At 36.2% G+C, this 18,665-nt stretch overlaps 3 protein-coding genes across 6 annotated transcripts in view; 1 reads left to right on the plus strand and 2 right to left on the minus strand.

The window, feature by feature from the left end:
* LOC107707260 (uncharacterized protein C3orf18 homolog) overlaps nt 1–2,334 on the plus strand; it is a 9,595-nt gene extending 7,261 nt beyond the window's left edge. The window contains exons 3-5 of one of the 2 annotated variants that reach the window (XM_016511249.1): nt 812–837; nt 1,002–1,128; nt 1,698–1,768. In XM_016511249.1, coding sequence (XP_016366735.1) covers nt 812–837; nt 1,002–1,128; nt 1,698–1,703 — 159 coding nt within the window. In that variant the 3' untranslated portion in view covers nt 1,704–1,768. Of the gene's footprint in view, nt 1–811; nt 838–1,001; nt 1,129–1,697; nt 1,769–2,037 lie in introns of those variants that run through there. The other variant, XM_016511248.1, reaches the window with a different exon arrangement.
* A 1,027-nt stretch (nt 2,335–3,361) lies between these two features.
* Nucleotides 3,362–10,741, minus strand: LOC107707261 (high mobility group protein HMGI-C-like). Of its 2 annotated transcripts, XM_016511251.1 has the most exons (7): nt 10,537–10,741; nt 8,082–8,228; nt 7,890–7,973; nt 7,745–7,792; nt 7,251–7,283; nt 5,749–5,874; nt 3,362–4,744 (listed from the first exon to the last, which is right to left on the minus strand). In XM_016511251.1, the coding sequence occupies exons 2-6, from the start codon at nt 8,184–8,186 to the stop codon at nt 5,785–5,787; spliced, it is 360 nt and encodes a 119-aa protein (XP_016366737.1). In that variant the 5' UTR covers nt 8,187–8,228; nt 10,537–10,741; the 3' UTR covers nt 3,362–4,744; nt 5,749–5,784. The 2 variants fall into 2 exon arrangements, with proteins under 2 accessions (XP_016366737.1, XP_016366736.1); XM_016511250.1 differs by lacking the exon at nt 3,362–4,744 and having other exon boundaries at nt 5,466–5,874; nt 10,537–10,739.
* A 2,404-nt stretch (nt 10,742–13,145) lies between these two features.
* The window catches only part of LOC107707265 (hepatocyte growth factor-like protein), a 12,035-nt gene continuing 6,515 nt past the window's right edge, over nt 13,146–18,665 (minus strand). Inside the window, exons 9-18 of one of the 2 annotated variants that reach the window (XM_016511259.1) lie at nt 17,858–17,988; nt 17,126–17,210; nt 16,895–17,031; nt 16,685–16,717; nt 16,483–16,597; nt 16,292–16,369; nt 16,053–16,199; nt 15,565–15,671; nt 14,540–14,679; nt 13,146–13,594 (exon numbers count right to left, since the gene is read on the minus strand). In XM_016511259.1, coding sequence (XP_016366745.1) covers nt 13,433–13,594; nt 14,540–14,679; nt 15,565–15,671; nt 16,053–16,199; nt 16,292–16,369; nt 16,483–16,597; nt 16,685–16,717; nt 16,895–17,031; nt 17,126–17,210; nt 17,858–17,988 — 1,135 coding nt within the window. In that variant the 3' untranslated portion in view covers nt 13,146–13,432. Of the gene's footprint in view, nt 13,595–14,539; nt 14,680–15,564; nt 15,672–16,052; nt 16,200–16,291; nt 16,370–16,482; nt 16,598–16,684; nt 16,718–16,894; nt 17,032–17,107; nt 17,211–17,857; nt 17,989–18,665 lie in introns of both variants that reach the window. The other variant, XM_016511258.1, reaches the window with a different exon arrangement.

Genomic DNA, 18,665 nt, shown 5'->3' on the forward strand with positions numbered 1-18,665 from the left:
CTCATTTTCATTTCATCATGCCTGTAATGCCTGATAAAGCAGTGTTTGTGAGCGAATATGCTAATGTTTCATGTTGACGTCAACATGAAACGGCTTGGGATTCGTTTTAAAAACGACTCATTTCAGTGATTCAGAGTCGACTCTTTCTTTTGAGCGACAATAGCTTTATACACGGCGCACTTTCAGATTTAAAACTTTGCAGGATGTTTTCATTCACTTAGAGCTGTGTTACACACTGCATGAAAGGTAATTTTCAAAAATCCATAATAGGGGCACTTTAAATTATACTCAAATATAAAAGTATATATAAAGTTATTTTAAATTGTAATAATATTTCACAATATTACTGTTTTTACTGTATTGTTGATCAAATAAATGGTGACTGGAGAGCATAAGAGACTAATGAAATCTTATTGATCCCAAACTTTTGAAACTTTTTGAAATTTTAGTTCATCTAAAAGTTTACTTTAAAGCGCATGCACATATTTAAAATTACTCTTTCTCTTTTCTGACAAAATAATTGAGTCATGTAATTTACTGAAAGTCATACATAAATATTTTGGGTTTTATGAGAATAGATGATAACACATTTATTTGACTAATACTACTTTAATTTCCATCATCACTGTAATCCTTCACACTTGATTATCATAGATTTTTTTGTGCTAATATTTGTTTACTTTAGACACGCTAGACTTTCTTGAACATTTAAATTTAAAAAGTCAGTTTAATTGATTGAGAATGTAATATGAAATTAGTATTACAATTCTGAATCTTACATAACATTTCTGCATTTTCTTCTCCTCACCAGCTTCTGTACATCAGGAAAAAGAAAAGGTATACATTCCTTTATCACTCCACTACAGTCTTAAAAATCTAATTTTCTTCAGTGGATATTTAATGCAAGACTGAAAATCCCTTTTTGGTTCTTATTGGAACCCTCTGTTGTTTCCCACATAGAAGAGTGTCCTTAATGAAGCTGTGATGGTTTTTCTCTACAGGCTGGAGAAACTGAGACACCAGCTGATGCCCATGTATAACTTTGATCCAGCTGAAGAACAGGATGATCTAGAGCAGGAACTCTTGGACCACGGAAGAGACGGAAGCCCAGCAGGACCAAACTCCAAAGTAAGAGGACAACACCACATGGACAGATAGAACGATAGATAGATTCTGTTGAATGTGATACAAATGATACATGCAATATACAGTATCTCACAGAAATGAGTACACCCCTCACATTTTTGTAAATATTTTATTATATCTTTTCATGTGACAACACTGAAGAAATGACACTTTGCTACAAGGGGTGTACTCACTTTTGTGGCCAGTGGTTTAGACATTAATGGCTGTGTGTTGAGTTATTTTGAGGGGACATCAAATTTACGTTTAAGTTATACAAGCTGTACACTCACTACTTTACATTGTAGCAAAGTGTAATTTCTTCAGTGTTGTCACATGAAAAGATATAATAAAATATTTACAAAAATGTGAGGGGTGTACTCACTTCTGTGAGATACTGTACATAAATTACACACACACACACACACATATATATATTAATTAGTTTATTGATTTGTATAACATTTAATTATTATAAAATTAAGACAGTGGGGAGTCTCTTAAACACATTTCACCCATACGTTTTTGAATGTTTTTTCTTAATTTTCATTTCTACCATTTTTATTTCTCTTAAGTTCTGACACCAGGCCATGTGGTTTGTTATTTGTGGTAAAGTATTAATCACTGTAAATGTGTCAGTTACCACACATCCATTTAATATCACTAATCATCAAACTACAGCCGTGACTGAATCCACATTTAACTCTCCCCCATTTGTGTTCTGGCACCAGGAGCCTCATTAGTCTCATTCTCATACTGTCAACATAACAGAATTCATTTTATTTTGCTAATTCATATTTGTGCAATGTTACATTGTAGGACTAGATTTGCATTTTTATGAATTATATTCTATAATGTTCTACAGTCAATATCCCGTAGTGTTTACTTACTTTAACTCTCTCTTTCATGCCACAGACACTGACCACAAGTCAGGGAACAACTCAAAAACCCAGTCGACTTGTTTTCACTGACGTGGCTGATGCCATTAATGCATGATGACACTCACATACTGCACAGGAAAAAAGGGACACAGAATTCTGGACAACTGGACACTGGGATTCAGGAATATTTACTTTAAAAAAAAGTTAATGTAAAACATTGGGTTAACTGCTGCCATTGTAGTTAATAATTTCTTAAGCCAAAATTACAACCTGCAGCGTTTAAGGAATAGTTCACTCCAAAATGAAAATTTGCTGTAAATTTACTCATCCCCAAGCCATCCAAGATGTTTCCTCATGGGAACAGATGTGGAGAAATGTAGCATTCCATCACTTGCTCACCAATGGATCCTCTGCAGTGAATGGGTGCCGTCAGAATGAGAGTCCAAACAGCTGATAAAAACATCACAATAATCCACAAGTAATCCAAACTACTCCAGTACAAAAATAAATCCATCAAAAAGACCATCTCCTGTTGTCCTTTCACATCAAAATCCAACCACATATTTGTATAGAACTATTTTGGCTTGTAAACGGTGCTTGATCTGTGCATATTTCTCTCCTGATTCAGACCAGACAACATTTTCACTGCAGAAAGCAATATTATGGATAGACGACTCGTAGTTTAACTTACTTCTGGATTATTGTGATGTTTTTATCAGCTGTTTGGACTCTCATTCTCACGGCACCCATTCACTGCAGAGGATCCAGATTCCTTTAAGATCATAAATTTTTTTCGACCACTTTGAATTTATGACAAAGAACATAAACTCAGAATCTGCAAGTGAAAGGAATTATTGCAACAAATAAACATTGCTGAAAATATTTTTACAGTGTTACAGTGACAAATATTACATTATACAGTTTAAGGACACTTGATTAAAAATCTGCAAAAAAAAAAAAAAAAAGTTCTGCACTGCTACAGAAGTCAACTGGATCTGTCCAACGGTTATGAACACTCATGCAATATGGACTGAATATTTTCATCTCTAGCCGTAAAAAGCCTCATTAATGCAACATGAGCAGAACGAATGGTTCATAAAATGTGACCCTGGACCACAAAACCAGTCTTAAGTCGCTGGGGTATATTTGTAGCAATAGCCAAAAATACATTGTATGGGTCAAAATAATAGCTTTTTCTTTTATGCCAAAAATCATTAGGATATTAAGTAAAGATCATGTTCCATGTTCCTACTGTAAATATATAAAAAATCTATCCTAACAAACCATACATCAATAGAAAGCTCATGATGTAGCAGATGATGTATAAATTTCAAAGAAAATTGACCCTATGACTGGTTTTGTGGTCCAGGGTCACAAATGTGCATAATGTGACAATTTACAAAACAATAATTTTAGAAACATTGAATGAGACTCATTGTGTTCCGTTTTTATTGGAATGACTGATAAAATAATGTTTATTTTTAAGAAGGGACTCCAAATGCAACTTTAACCCCCCTCCCCCTCTTTTTTAATTAGAATTCTTTATTAGTTTGGTTTATTATTTATTCATAGCTAAACGTGTTCTGTAAACTGATGAGTTTACTAAAAGGAAGTACATGAACTTTCCCTGAGAACAGAATTTTTAGCTTTAAAGTTACATTTGTTTAATTTAAATTGTGATGAAGTGTCAGAGATGACATCAGTCAGCCATTTCAGATACAGTATTATAAAGATCTTCCATGTGAAACACAAACGTTCTGTCACAGAGCCTGTGAATCTGCATAAATGATGAATGCTGACTGATTACGCAAGATTTACAATGAAAAAAGTGATTTTGTGTGTGTGTGTGTGTGTGTGTGTGTGTGTGTAGATGAAATAAGCAAAATGTAATAATTCTATGTGCACCACAAACCAGCGGCGGATCATTTTAAAGACGTTTTTAACTTTTATGACAATGAAGGGCATAATAAAAATGATATTTACACTATGATGTGCAGGTGTTATTGAAAACTAGGGAATCGTTCTTGTTAATGCAATAAAGACAATAACTGATGGATGATGTAAACATGTCTCAAACAGGAACTTTATTCATTGACATATGGCTGCATAAACAGCATTACTGGCCTTTGAAGAATATAAAAAAGAGGTAAGTTACCTGAGCCTGTATTTATGAGGCACATTGTCAAATGTTTTAACAAGTAAATGACTAAACTGACGACATATACCATGATGCATTTGAACAATGAATTGACTTCACACCAAAAACTTCCCGATCAGAAAAAGGTTCTTGATCAACATTTTGTAAAGAATCATTATACCTGTTTTTAAGTGCATCTACTGTATATGAGCTGTAATATTTAACACAACACAAATGTGTTGACAATAGGAGATGCTTTAAACATCAGTCATGTTGTAAACATCGTTCCCATATCAGCGCAATAACACAATTCATAGCAATACAAATTAGACTGGATGATTTTTAAAAAAATGCTAATTTTGAAAATATAGTGCCAAAAAGTTACCTTGTTCAAGAGACTGGCCATTGACAATATATGCATTTAAAAACAAATGGCAAATCATCCATTGTCTAGAATGAGCAAACAAAATCTTTGAGGTTTCTGATGTTGAGGTACTGAGTTTCACCATCATCATGTGAATTATAATGATTGTGGTTTTACATCTTTGATCAGGTCATTATTCTTCTTTGGTGTAAATAGATGCAATTGAATCTATTCTTTCCACTGTAAACATTAAAATAAAAGAATAAAAAGAACATTACATAAGATCAATCGTTTAAAAAGTTGCAACATTTGATTGAGGAGTACATTTCAAGCTTTGGCAATACAATGTTTCCAGAATCCTGAGAAGATTAAATAAACCTATATAACTAAGGCATCATCCATACACTGTGATGATTACAGTTTCTACATTTTATTATCTTTGGATTTTTAAAAATCCTTTTTAATCCCAAGATCTCGAACATTAAATAAATGTCCTAAGCAAAACAAGTTCATGTTTTTTTGTGTTATTTTAGAGTCCTGTTTTTATAAGAATAAGACATACTACAGTTTCTGGATGCCATATTGCGCACAATAAAATATGTTTTAAGTTCAAATTTGATTTCTAGTTGACTACAGGAATAGATCACCCAAAAGTGAAAATTTGCTGAAAATGTGCTCACCCTCAGGCTTTATTATGGATTATTGACTCTCATTTGAGCCAGGAGCAACGCCTGAAGTTAAAAACATCTTAATGGATTTGTTTCTTACAAACACAGATTTTTTACTTCACAAGATGTTAATTGATGGAGTCGTGTGGATTACTTGCGATGTTTTTATCAGCTGTTTGGACTCTTATTCTGACGGCACCCATTCACTGCAGAGGATCCACTGGTGAGCAAGTGACGTAATTCTAAATTTCTCCAAATCTGTTCTGATGAAGAATCTACATCTTGGATGGCCTGAGAGTAAGTGCATTTTCAGCAAATTTCCATTTTCGAGTGAACTATTCCTTTAAGAATCCAAGTAATAAACAAAAAGAGAAGATATTATTTCCAGTTCTTAAAATGGCAGTGTAACTTGCCGAAAGGTGTTCATCATAAAGGCTTGTTATGGTAGTACACAGATTTTAGGGTCACTTTTGAAAAATGTAGTCTGATTTTTCCTGAAATTTTGGGCGTGATTTGAGCACTGGCACATTTTCACTCTTTACAGTGTACATGGAGGCAGCTGAGATGGAGAATTACCCCCAACGTAGTAACAAAGTCATCACTGAGGTAGTTTTAGTTGCTCTCCTGCGATGGTAACGCAGCAGGCGGAGTCTGAATGGGCGGATCCTCTGTTGACTCCGCCCCTTGAACCGCAGGATGAGCCTGGGTGGAGAGGAACGAGAACACATGAGGAATGTGTGTGCATGTAGATGTGCGTGCATGACCTGAGAATCATGACAGTTGGGACAGGAAACCAAGAAATGTAAGGAGCTCTACTGGGTTTCCCTTCAAAGCACTGAGTCATTTATCTCTGTGAACTGTATGAGTAACGGGGAGTTTTACACGGTTTCTGAACACATCGCCGGTTTCAGATCTGCAACTATTGACAGTCACTGATTGACATGTTTATCAGGTTTAGTGTTTAACGGAATGAGACGATTCTCATGCAGGACTATTCATTTTGTTCATTATGGGTTGCAGTGCTGCAAACAACTAATCCACATGATCGATAATGAAAATAATCGACTCGACTAATCGGGTTTCATTATTCAATCGAGACGTTGCCACTTTTAATTAGTGGAAAACATTTCTATGAAAACTGTTGTATTCTTATAAAACGAGCCTTGTAATTGTAAGTGCTTAATTTTTATTTAAAATTTTACTGCTTTTATTCAGCAAGGATGCATTAAAGGGATAGTTCACCCAAAAATGAAAATTCTGTCATCATTTACTCACCCTCATGTCGTCCCAAACCTGTATGAGTTGCTTTCTTATGTTGAACACAAAAGAAGATATTTTGAAGATTGCTGGTAATCAAACAGTTGGTGGTTGCCATTGACTTCAATAGTATTTTTTTTTCCTACTATGGAAGTCAATGGCAACCACCAACTGTTTGATTACCAGCAATCTTCAAAATATCTTCTTTTGTGTTCAACATAAGAAAGCAACTCATACAGGTTTGGAACGACATGAGGGCGAGTAAATGATGACAGAATTTTCATTTTTGGGTGAACTATCCCTTTAAGTTTACAAAAGATAAACCAAAAGATTTCTCTTTCAAATAAATGCTGTTTTTTTTTACTTTCTATTCATCAAAGAGTCCTGAAATTTTTTCATCTCAATTTTCACAAAAATATGAAGCAATACCACAAAATATCACAACTGGTTTATAATATTAACAAATCAGCATATTAGAATGATTTCTGAAGGATCATGTGACACTGAAGACTGGAGTAATGATGCTGAAAATTCAGCTTTGAATCACAGGAATAAATTACATTTTAAACTAAATTACAATAGAAAAATGTAGTTGTTTTAAATCATAATTATATTTCACAATATTACTGTTTTTACTGAATTTTGATTAAATAATTGCAGCCTTTGTGAGCATTTCTTTTTTTTTTAATCTCACTGACCCAAACTTTTGAAATATCAAAGAGACTATATATTTATTCATTTAAAAATATTTTGACTGTGGAAATAATAAAAGTGTATTCTGGAAATTATATGGACTTATTAAATGTTAAATTTTTTTGTACCTGCTGTTCTTCTTGATGAATGGTCTTCTGGGGCTATGAATTAAAGAGACAAAGAATGTGAGAGGAAAAATAAGACATTTTTAACCTTCGAAAATTGCTAAGGCCCAGTACTCTCAACACAAAAACAGCAAAACAGGATATTTAACAAGAAAAAATAGAATTTTTTTGGCAAAATATGCATTTAACAATAAAACCAGGAATATCCAATTAAGTAAATATGATAATGTTTGATTCCATATTTAAAAGGGATATAAAATATAGAAAAAATTAGTTTACTCTTTTGAAAGAGTAATGAACAATTAAGACATACTCTACTAGACCATTTACGAAAGCTAAGCTGCAGAAACTGTTCATTTATTATCATTTTCAGGTCATATATGTTTTAATATATTTAAATGTATTTTTATTCCATGTAAATTCTGTTATATTTGAGTTTATCAGCTGCTCATTTAACTATGCTGCGGAGTTTAAAGGTAAGGGTGTGTGATTCTCACCCATTTTCTTGGTCTACCTCGTGGTCTCCGTTCTCTAGGTGGCTCTACCTGCATCCAAAAACAGATGAAGGAATGAGAGAGTGTTATGTATCTGAACAAGCATCATTCAGCTAAAGTTTAAGTGCTCTCCAGTAAGTTCTCTTACTTTGGCTGTGACCCGCTGGCCTTTATTTTTACTGCCTCTTGGCCTTCCTCTCGGCCTCCTGGGAGCAGAAGCTTCAACAGGCTCCTGAGGGATTCAGTTCACTTGGTTTTATTCAATTTATTTCATTTTTCGAAAAGAACTCTGTCTGTCTGTCTGTCTGTCTATCTATCTCCATCATTGCACCTCTCTGACCTGTTGTGGTTTGCGGGGTCGTCCTCTGCCGCGTTTGGGAGCTGGTGCCTCCTCCTCTGGGGCCGCGGTCTCCACCTGACCTGCTCCGGTCTCCTCCACGTCCATCCTGATCCCAAACCTTCTCAAGCATGCATGGACACACACAACCTGAACAAGATGAATGTGGAAAAGAAAGTGCTTTACGTCAGTGTAAAAGCCAACAATATGCCTTATATCACAAAATATAATAGAGAGCTCTTTATTTTGCGATAATGAGCAGCTGACTGCACATTATCCTACTTACAACATGGCTTCATACCAAATAGATAAGAAACATTGATTTGTGCTAAAATAATTTTATCATGTGAGAGGAAAGAGCGAGGAGTGATACGAAAGACATGGAACCAGCACAGCTACTGCATGTAGGTCAATTATAGTTTAATCTCAATTATGCATACATATTTTACTCAATACTTTTTGCATATAAATGCATCTAAAATGAAAACACACAGCTACTTACGAACGTACAAACAGTTAAGCTGATTAAAAATCACTGTGGTTTGAGGCGTGATGGGTTTAACTCAACACAAACCACACCTCAACTTGCGTTACGTCCTCATCAGTCTTATATTTTACCAAAAATCTCGTTCTCATAATTAACTTCTCATCTTCAACAGTCACTGCTGCTCTGACATCATCTCATTCCTACAATGACACAGATATTAGTCATAATTTTAACAGTAACAACCTGGGGTGTGAGAATATTCCACAGAAATGAAGTCTCTCTCTCTCTCTCTATATACATATATATATATATATATATATCATGAGGCTATAAAACCAAAGAAAACATAAGAGTAATTTCTAGTGTCTAAAAGTGGCACAAGTATTCACTGCAGACTCTTCGGTCCTACTGCTGCATGTTCATATGATATGTAATTTACTGGCCGTGAATGTATATACACATGAATTTCATCAATGACAGCTTATTTAACCCCTGCTGGCAGAGAAGGATCTTCTAGGAGCCTGTTCAATGGCATCTATTCACATAAAACATAACTTTCCATGTTCCTCTCATGCATATATAACTAACCGCTCTACGCCATAAACTATGCCTCAGTGGCTGCTAATAAGTAGAACGAATAAGCTATACATGCGGCAATATTAATTATTGTACTGTTTAATTAGCATTTTCATATGCAATGCTATTTAAAAGTCAGTGGAAGGTACTTCATTCCCATTATGGTAGATTTCAAAAAGCAGGGATTTTCCACATATATTTTGGGGTAATGAGGTACTTTTTGTACCAGTCAGCACCAACAAAATAAGTATCCAAACGTACCATAGTATTGCAACATTTTACAAAAAAGTACCAAACAGTATAGCTTTGTCATGTGGTTTATCAAGGTAACACTTTGGCATTCTTGGAAGTACCACAGAGTACTACGTAAATACCATGCTACATTTTAGTACTATAGTGTATATCGAAGTACAATGATATCTAAAAGAAGTGAACACAAGAAAAATAAATAAAATTTAAAAAAATAATAATAATATGAAATTAAAATTAAAATAAGGTAATGGCAAACAAGCTATTCAGTGAGTGTTTTTAGTGGCTTTAAGTTCTTTTTCCATATGGTGGGCAATTACGACAGCCCACATTCTTCACATATTTTCAGACCTATAGAAAAATGTAGCTGGCGGTCCTGAACTACAGAGCGAAACGAGCACGCTTGTGGTGTCCTGAGGATGTAAACACAGCCCTAGCAACATTTAAACAGGGAGAAACAAAATATTATTAAAGACACTATAAAAACAACCTCAACAGCCACAGAAGAGAAAAACGTCAGTGATTAACACAAAAACAGAGCTAAAATGACTACAAGTAACTACAAGTACAATGGCATTACCATGTTTTTGTGGACAAGATACCATGGTAGTATAGTTTTGGACATACCACATGGTAATTTAGTATTATTTTAAGTTCTATGTAAATACCTTGGTATATCAATATGGTATGGTATATTTTGGTATACCATGATGGTATATATGAAAGTACCATAAAATACCTTCTGATACTGTACACTATTCTTGCAAAATGTACTGTAGCGGTACCATGGTACAGTGGTAGTATCAGATATACTTTGCATATACCATAGTACTGAAACATTATGTACCATGGTATTTACACGGTACTTTCAAGAATAACAATTAATAGTATTTTGTATCAAGTATTAGTATTCTTTAGTATTTGTCTATTTAAAAAGTACCAAAAAAAAGACTTGTCCAAATCGTATTTCTCAAACATGTAACATGCAATATATATATCAAAACTTATTTTGCTTCACTGACATGAAATCTGCGATATCCAGATAGTGATTTCATCAGATGCCTCTCTCACAGTACTAATAACAAGACAACTGTAGCATAAACTAAATTATTTTGTAATAAAAACAATGTCGTAAGTTGTAAATACCTCGGGCAGCCCACTTTACTTGCGTTGTCCTCAGCACTGGAGAGCACGTTCACCTGGAGCAGCGGCTTCGCGTGTGCCGAGACCGCGAGTATGTACATCAACAAAACATGATTGACATCATTTCTGGCCCCGCCTCCTTAGATCCTCACGTCAATCATTCTTCTCAGATCTGCAGAGCTGAAGCGCCACGCCTCATTTTGCTCGTCCTGTTGCCTCTGCAGCTCTTCTGTTGCTGTTTGTAATGGCATTCATGTCCGTCTAACGTTACATCGCTTCCTTTTTAACAACACTAACTGCACGCGAGCGCGACGCCGCAAGCGCTTGATTGGTCAACTGGATGCTGACGTCAGGTTGGGCACGTTCGCGTTTTCTTGTCGCGTAGGCGCCTATTCTGATTGGTTTGCAAAGTCTGAGGCGTCGCCTACCAAGTACAAGAGTCGTGTATGACGCCCATATACACTTTTTTAAAAGGCAGGTATGGAAGGCGGACGGGGCCAAAAGTCTTTAAACGGAACGCGTGAAAATTTGACCGTGTCAACACGCACAATTTGCCCGCGTTAACGCGGCAATTTTGAACGTGTTTCTTTTGTACACATGCACATTTTGGCCATGTTAGGGGTCGTTCACATATCGCGTCTTTTGCGCGCTCAAGTTCGTTATTTCAAATGTAGACGCGCGGCAGGCGCGCTCATAATGGAAGCGACACGCTCATTTTTTCCAGGCGCGACCACGCCGCATCGAGATAAACACATTTCAACTTTTCAGAATGCGCAAGCGCACCGCGGGTCATGTGACAAGAACCAACCAATCAGCTTCATCCTTTCCCGTAACAACATTGAAAGCTCAGCCAAGATGAAGGAACAGCTGATCATAGCTGTACAGGGATAGCCATTTTTTTAATGAATTTAGTAGTAGAGCTACTGCAAGCGATTTTTAGTGCTGCAAATACATTTACACTTTGCTGAAACTTCCGTGTCTTCATGGACACCGCAGGTCAAGGTTGCTTAGCAATGGTAGACTCCGGTAGAACGCTTTGGGAAAAAGCAGAAAGCGGTGCGCCTAGCGTTTTCCACGCGTTTTTAGGCGCGACATGTGAATGGCCCCTTAAGGCGTCAGTTTTTGCCGCGTTCGTGTAAAGACGCTCAGTTTGACCGCATTAAGAAGACAAAATTGAATGTGTTTCTCAATGCACACATTTTGGCCGTGTTAAGGTGGCAATTTTGAACGTGTAATATTTTTTTACCCTCATATTTCTTTAGTTTATGGTCATTAATTAGTGTTGTAGCTAGTGAATTAATACATTTTGTTGTTTATTTTCTGTTGATAGTTTTGATAGTTATTACTCTTACTCCCAGGTCCGTGTACCTTCTGGTTATTTGAACAGAAATTAAGCAAGATTTTTCTCATGTATTATATGCATTTCTCATATATTTTTCATGGGTAAAAAATTAGATTATGCTTTACTATTTGTTTCGAATGTGTGAGCGGCCTTGAAACACCCATTCTATCCTCCATCTTCTGTACTAACACCGTGTACACGACAACCCGGAGCTTATTTTCAATAGGAGAGATGCGGCAGGCGAGCAAGCTTACTCACAAGATTCCTGCAGCTTTGTTGTGTAGGCTGTTTCCAGATAACATGAATAAATAAAAATATATATTCAAGGCTTCGTCACAAAAATGAACCGAAACTCAGCGAATAGTTTCCCGTTTGTGCGTGTTGACGCGGTCAAATTTCACGCGTTCCGTTTAAAGACTTTTGGCCCCATCCGCCTTCCATAGGCAGGTGCTAAATACCCGACGTGTTAGCAATGAAACAATCACATAAATGACGGGCAGTTTACTAGGATATTATTAGGTTATATCTGCTGCCTCAGTGACACGATAAATATTAGTAAAAACGTCAAGGGTTTTTCAGGGGTTTTTTTCTTATCCTAAATAAGCATTTCAAGAAAACTAAATTAGTCACTGGCAGAATAATGAGAAAGCTATAGCAAAAGTACCCAAAAGTACCATGGTATTACTATGAAGTAAAGTGATGTGACATGTGGCCAAGTATGGTGACCCATTTATCCCATCCAAAGTGCACACAAGTGAACACACACACCGAGCAGTGGGCAGACATTTTTTTGCTGCGGCACCCAGGGAGCAGTTGGGGGTTCGGTGCCTTGCTCAAGGGCACCTCAGTCGTGGTATTGAAGGTGGGAGAGAGCGCTGTACATTCACTCCCCCCACCACCTACAATCCCTGCCGGTACGAGACTCGAACCCGCAACCTTTGGGTTACGAGTCCGACTCTCTAACCATTAGGCCACGACTTCCCCATAGCTACAGTGATGTAGGATATATCATGGTTTTGATATATCGTGGTAGTGGTTTTGTTGTTTTGATATATCGTGGTACTTAAAATCAAGTAGCCATATTTATATGGTATGTCCAAGAATACCATGGTTCATGTCCAAAAAACCATCACAGTACCATGATACTATGCTCACGAAATATATATATGCAAACTATGGTACTATCATGTTTTACATGATGTAATATGGGACATATTAAAAGAATGTTGAAGAGTAAAAACAGAATTTTGAATACTTTATTAATAATAAAATATACAAAATTCTATATAGCTCAGACTGATGTCAGGTTTAGTGTAAATATATGTGCACCTGTATATCTATATATTTCACAAATGCAAGCATACATATTATGTAAATTAAACCCCAATACAGAATGTTACAAAAAAAGCAAACATAATTTTATAAAACAGTGTTTTTTACGTATATTACATTCCAACTACTTAATATATTTATATTTTAGCTTATAGAAGATTGAGCAGTTTGAAACGTCTGCTAAAAGACGTTCTGTCACATGTTACGATGTAAGTTTTTCTGTCATCAGGTCATCTCCATAACCTTCTTGATCCAATCCACATAAAAAGACACACGGATGAAGATGTTTGGTTGGCCGGCGTGTCCGCAGCGGCGCATTGGTATGATGACTCCCTCTAGAACCCAACAGTCACTGTTCTGACAGGCCAGAGGGCCGCCATAGTCTCTCTGGAAGAGCGAGAAAAGAAAAAAAGAACGTTACAGCGCACCTGCACCCAGCACGTCTTACTCATTTCACAATCCCCACTTACATCTATTGCAAAAACAGAACTTAAAACTAGCGTAGCCGCACAAACGCATAGAAAGGAAATGTTTGAAGCTCTAAAAGCTTCATACACATTTTGCAAGCGTTCTGCAAGCTAAGCAATGTCTAGATCAGTGGCTATCTAGTTTTACTTCAGGAACCAGATTTTGCACACCAACCAAAATTGTTTATCATAAAAAACTCTAAAAAACTAAAACTAAAATTAAAAGATTAAATCTAATTTTCTACCAAAAGATGGATGAACCCAACCAAAATTGATTAAAAAAAATTATTAATTTTCCAACAAAAGACGGGTAAAATCAACCATAAGTGTATATCACACAAAAATCCTAAAAATAAAATAAATAAATCAAATTTCCTACCAAAAATGGATGAATACAACCAAAAGTATTTATTATACAAAAGCCTTTAAAATTAAAAGGTTCAATCTAATTTTCTACCAAAAAATGGATGAAACCAACCAAAATTGTTTTATTATTCAAAAATCCTTAAAATTAAAAGATGAGCATACTCCAACATACTCCAATGATCTTTTACAATAAAAATTTTTTTTTTTTTTTACAGTGTATAAAAGAGTATACAGTATGGTTGAACACAAAGCCTTTGACATCCACAACAAATGATATGGGATTCCTTCTTTTTAAAAGCTTATTTATGTACTAACTTTGATTTATTATAAAGTTACTTGCATTTTATTATTTGAACTTAGTATTGCTTTTTGTGTCAGAACATAATAAACTCTTATTTTTCTTTCAAATTATCCATAGCAATACTTTTATTAGTGATTCATAACATATATGGTGTTAAAACGTAAAAGCGGAGAACAAAAAAACAGTTCACGCATCTACCTCACAGGCGCCAACTCCGGCCACGAATGGCATAGTGCACATCTCATTCTCACGGACACGGCCCTTGAAATATGGGTTACAGTCTTTATTGCTCAGTACAGGCATCTGAGCCACATTCAGTACAGTCTCATCCCCCTTTCCTGAGAGAGAGAAGCAGAGAGGATCAGTGAGGGGAAGCGAAAGAGGATGAAACGATGGATGGATGGAGAACAGAAAAAATGTGCAAAGAGGGAATGCTGAATGTTACTGCAGAGTTTTTTTAGCATTCAACTTTTACATCTAACCAGATGCTGCTTGACAAAAAAAATCATATCCAGTTATATATGATGGATGGTAATAATGTGTTATATTCAATGTGGAAATGTCCAGCTTCATACTAAGAGAAGTGCGACAAGATGTGTTTCCAACTTGGAAACCCAAATAACAAGTCTCTTATGCTCACAGAGGCCGATTAAAAATACAGTAAAAACTGTCTTTTGTGTTTGAATATATTGTAAACAGTAATTTATCCATGTGATATAAAGCTGAATTTTCAGCATCATTACTCCAGTCTTCAGTGTCACATGATCCTTCAGAAATCATAATAATATGCTGATTTGCTGCTCAAGACACAAAATGTCTTTACTGTCACTTTTGATCAATTTAATGCATCCTTGAGGAATAAAAGCATTCGTTTCTTTAAAAAAAGAAAATAATTCGGAACCCAAACTTTTGAACAATAATGTATAATAGGAGGTATTATAGATAAAACAGATTAGCGTATCACCTTTTGTTTCTCCCCAACCAGCGATTTCACAGATGGTTCCCTCTGGAAAGTGTCACATGATCCTTCAGAAATCATAATAATATGCTGATTTGCTGCTCAAGACACAAAATGTCTTTACTGTCACTTTTGATCAATTTAATGCATCCTTGAGGAATAAAAGCATTCGTTTCTTTAAAAAAAGAAAATAATTCGGAACCCAAACTTTTGAACAATAATGTATAATAGGAGGTATTATAGATAAAACAGATTAGCGTATCACCTTTTGTTTCTCCCCAACCAGCGATTTCACAGATGGTTCCCTCTGGAACGATGTAGCGCTCAGGAGGCAGACATATTTGAGACACGCGCTCATTAAACTGAGCAGGACTGCAGGAGAAGAGCCAGATATGTGTTTATTAGAGGGCCAATTTGGAGTCAAGACACTTTTAAAGAATGACATCCAAAAAATGCTGCACACTCTAAAAAATAAAGGTTGTTTATTTGGCACTGATGGTTCCAAGAAGAAACTTTAACACCCATGAAACCTTTCCAAGGTTCTTTATAGTGCAAAAAAGTTATTTAGATTTTTTTTTTTTTTATGTTCTTCATACTATGAAAAAATGGTTAATTTAATATCTGTTGACTAAAAGGTTCTTCGTGGAGCCAAAACTGGTTCTTCTATGGCATCGAAAACCTCTTTCTTTATTTTTAAGAGTGTAGAAACAAAGCATGCTGTAAATTGCTGTGTTTGTGTGTGATATGAAGTACGTTTCTAGCTGAAGCATGACCAGGTGGGATTCAGAAGGACCACAGACGATCTTGGTGAGAGGAATGGTTTGTCTGTCCGGTTCACCTTCCTTTGGATCACGGAACAAGGTGCCCATCGTAGCACTGTATCCCGTGAGGTCCACATAACTGCATACAATCACCAACAAGCATGTGCATATTTAATAAAACACCCTTACTGTCCAACTCTGAACATTAATCACTGAAGAAGGTTGAGTTACCAGGATGAGAAGCATTGTTTAGTGCTGATCACCCATTTGGAATTGACCAGAGAACCTCCACAGAAGTGATTTCCTTTCCTGAGAAGACATGCAGTGGCCGCAAATATATTTGTCAACAAGAAACACTGTTTGCAAATCGATTTTACTTCCATAAAGTGACATCATTTGGGACGGATTATAGTACGACTAACCGGTCTCGAAGGCTGACGGTCCAGGGAGAGTTTCCAGGTGTGCCGCCCACTATTCTTAACCTGCTCTTCACAGTCCGGTCGTCCCGCTTCCCACACTCGTTAAACACAACCTCCGCTTTTTACACACAGTGGAGGGCAAGTTAGAAGCACAGTCGTGCACATCAGAGTCTGTATTGTTCACTGTATGTTGTTTTTGACTTACTTGTTGGCCCGATGATTGGCACTTTCTCTCCAGCTATTATAACACATAGAAGTACAAAAATATAGTTTAATTAATTAATAATGATATTTGTTTTAAATATATTACCATTACCATTAATTGTTTATAATAAGTGTATTATAAATTATTTAATTAGTATTATTAAATAATACTATTCTATATTCTATAAGTCTATAGACATTGATGCTTCACCACACTGCTTGATGGCACAGTAGTCGAACTCAGTCTTGGGGTCAGTGGTGTAGCACCAGGGCCCGTGATGGTCTCCGTCAGGGTTTCTGCAGTAGTTGTCGGTCAGGTTGGCCTCTGGGTGTGTTTTGGGGTTTATCCTGCAAATAGATGTGCATAAATTCCCTTGCATTTATACTTTAAATGAGACAAACAAGAATGGGATTTTATTCTTACTTGGTTTTGTGAGGTGTATTGACGCTCCATTTCTGGCAGAGAATACCTTTACGTGTCTTGCGGACAACACCCCGATAGTTTTTGCCGATTTCATTATAGCAATCTAGTTTAAGGAGAAGAAAACCTGGTTATTTAAACCGCCATTTACAATTTCAGGGTCAGTAAGACGTAAAGAAGTCTCTTCTGCTCACCAAGTCTGCATTTATTTGATCAAAAATACAGTAAAAATGGTAATATTGTGAAATATTATTACAATTTAAAATAACTGTTTTCTATGTGAATATATTTGAAAATGTAATTTATTCATCTGATGCAAAGCTGAATTTTCAGCATCATTACTCCAGTCTTCAGTGTCACATGATCCTTTGATTTGCTCACATGATTTGCTGCTCAAGAAACATTTCTGATTTTGCTGATTCATATTTTTGTGGAAATGGTAATACATTTTCTTCAGTATTCCTTGATACATTTCAAAGAAGAAGAAGAAAGAAGAAAGTTCAAAAGGACAGCATTTATTTGAAATGCTCTGTAACATTATAAATGTTATTATTATTAAAAGTATTCATTCCTTTCAAAAATACATAAACTATTGACCCCAAATTTTGAATGGTAGTGTATATACAATATGCATATTAAGTACACATGAAGTGTGCATTGATTTCTCTTCCCACAAAGACAAAGCACATTCAAAATGTCTTTAAAAATGAAACTGTAGTTGATGTTTTTAATCACTAGCGGGCGCAACTGTACCTTCAGCCTCAATGTCATCAGCACAGCGTTTGATCTGCAGGCAGAGAGCTGTCCTCATCTCAGAGAGAGACGTGAAACACCAGGGCGCCTCTGAACCGTCCGGGTTACGGCAGTAGTTCTCCTCCAGACCCCTAAAGGTGGAAAGAGGAAAGACAGAGAAGGACAGAGAGTCACAATCAACCAATTTATACAGTTCTGATGAAGTTTGTTTCTTTATCAGAACAGATCTGGAGAAATGCAGTATTCCATCACTTTCTCACCAGTGGATCCTCTGCAGTGAATGGGTGCCGTCAGAATGAGAGCCCAAACAGCTGATAAAAGCATCACAATAATCCACACCACTCCAGTCCATCAATTAACATCTTGTGAAGTGAATAACTGGAGTTTGTAAGAAACAAATCCATCATTAAGATGTTTAAACTGTTGCTTCTAGCAAAAATACGAGTCCATAATCCGTAATAACACTTCCTAAATGATGGACTGGAGTGGTGTGGATTATTGTGATGTTTTTATCAGCTGTTTAGACTCTCAGTCTGACGGCACCCATTCAGGGCCGCATTAACCATTGGGCTAGGCGGGGCTGAAGCCCCGGGGCCCGAGCAAGGAGGGGGCCCGTGATTGGCTGTGGAGTAGATTGACGGACATCGGTAGCGCCGATCGCCAAAGTCCCACCACGACCCTCACTTGTTAGCGCTATTATTTAGTAGAGTTTTCCCGTAAATTCCATGCATTACCATTAGAGATTAAAAGGGTCATATGATGCTTTTTTAAATATCATTATTTGGTGTATTTGGTGTAACAGAATGTG

This window comes from Sinocyclocheilus rhinocerous, unplaced genomic scaffold (assembly GCF_001515625.1).
Source record: "Sinocyclocheilus rhinocerous isolate Xijiao unplaced genomic scaffold, SAMN03320098_v1.1 scaffold1767, whole genome shotgun sequence".
In the NCBI taxonomy this organism is placed as follows: Eukaryota; Metazoa; Chordata; class Actinopteri; order Cypriniformes; family Cyprinidae; genus Sinocyclocheilus; species Sinocyclocheilus rhinocerous.

What these genes read in the sequence shown, in the direction of transcription:
- LOC107707261 (XM_016511251.1), bottom strand. Translation starts at nt 8,186, where the DNA reads ATGGACGTGGAGGAGACCGGAGCAGGTCAGGTGGAGACCGCGGCCCCA. An exon ending in GCCAGCGGGTCACAGCCAAA is followed by an intron (nt 7,793 to 7,889) that starts GTAAGAGAACTT and finishes TTTTGGATGCAG; the next exon opens with GTAGAGCCACCTAGAGAACG. An exon ending in TTCATCAAGAAGAACAGCAG is followed by an intron (nt 5,875 to 7,250) that starts GTACAAAAAAAT and finishes CTCTCCACCCAG; the next exon opens with GCTCATCCTGCGGTTCAAGG.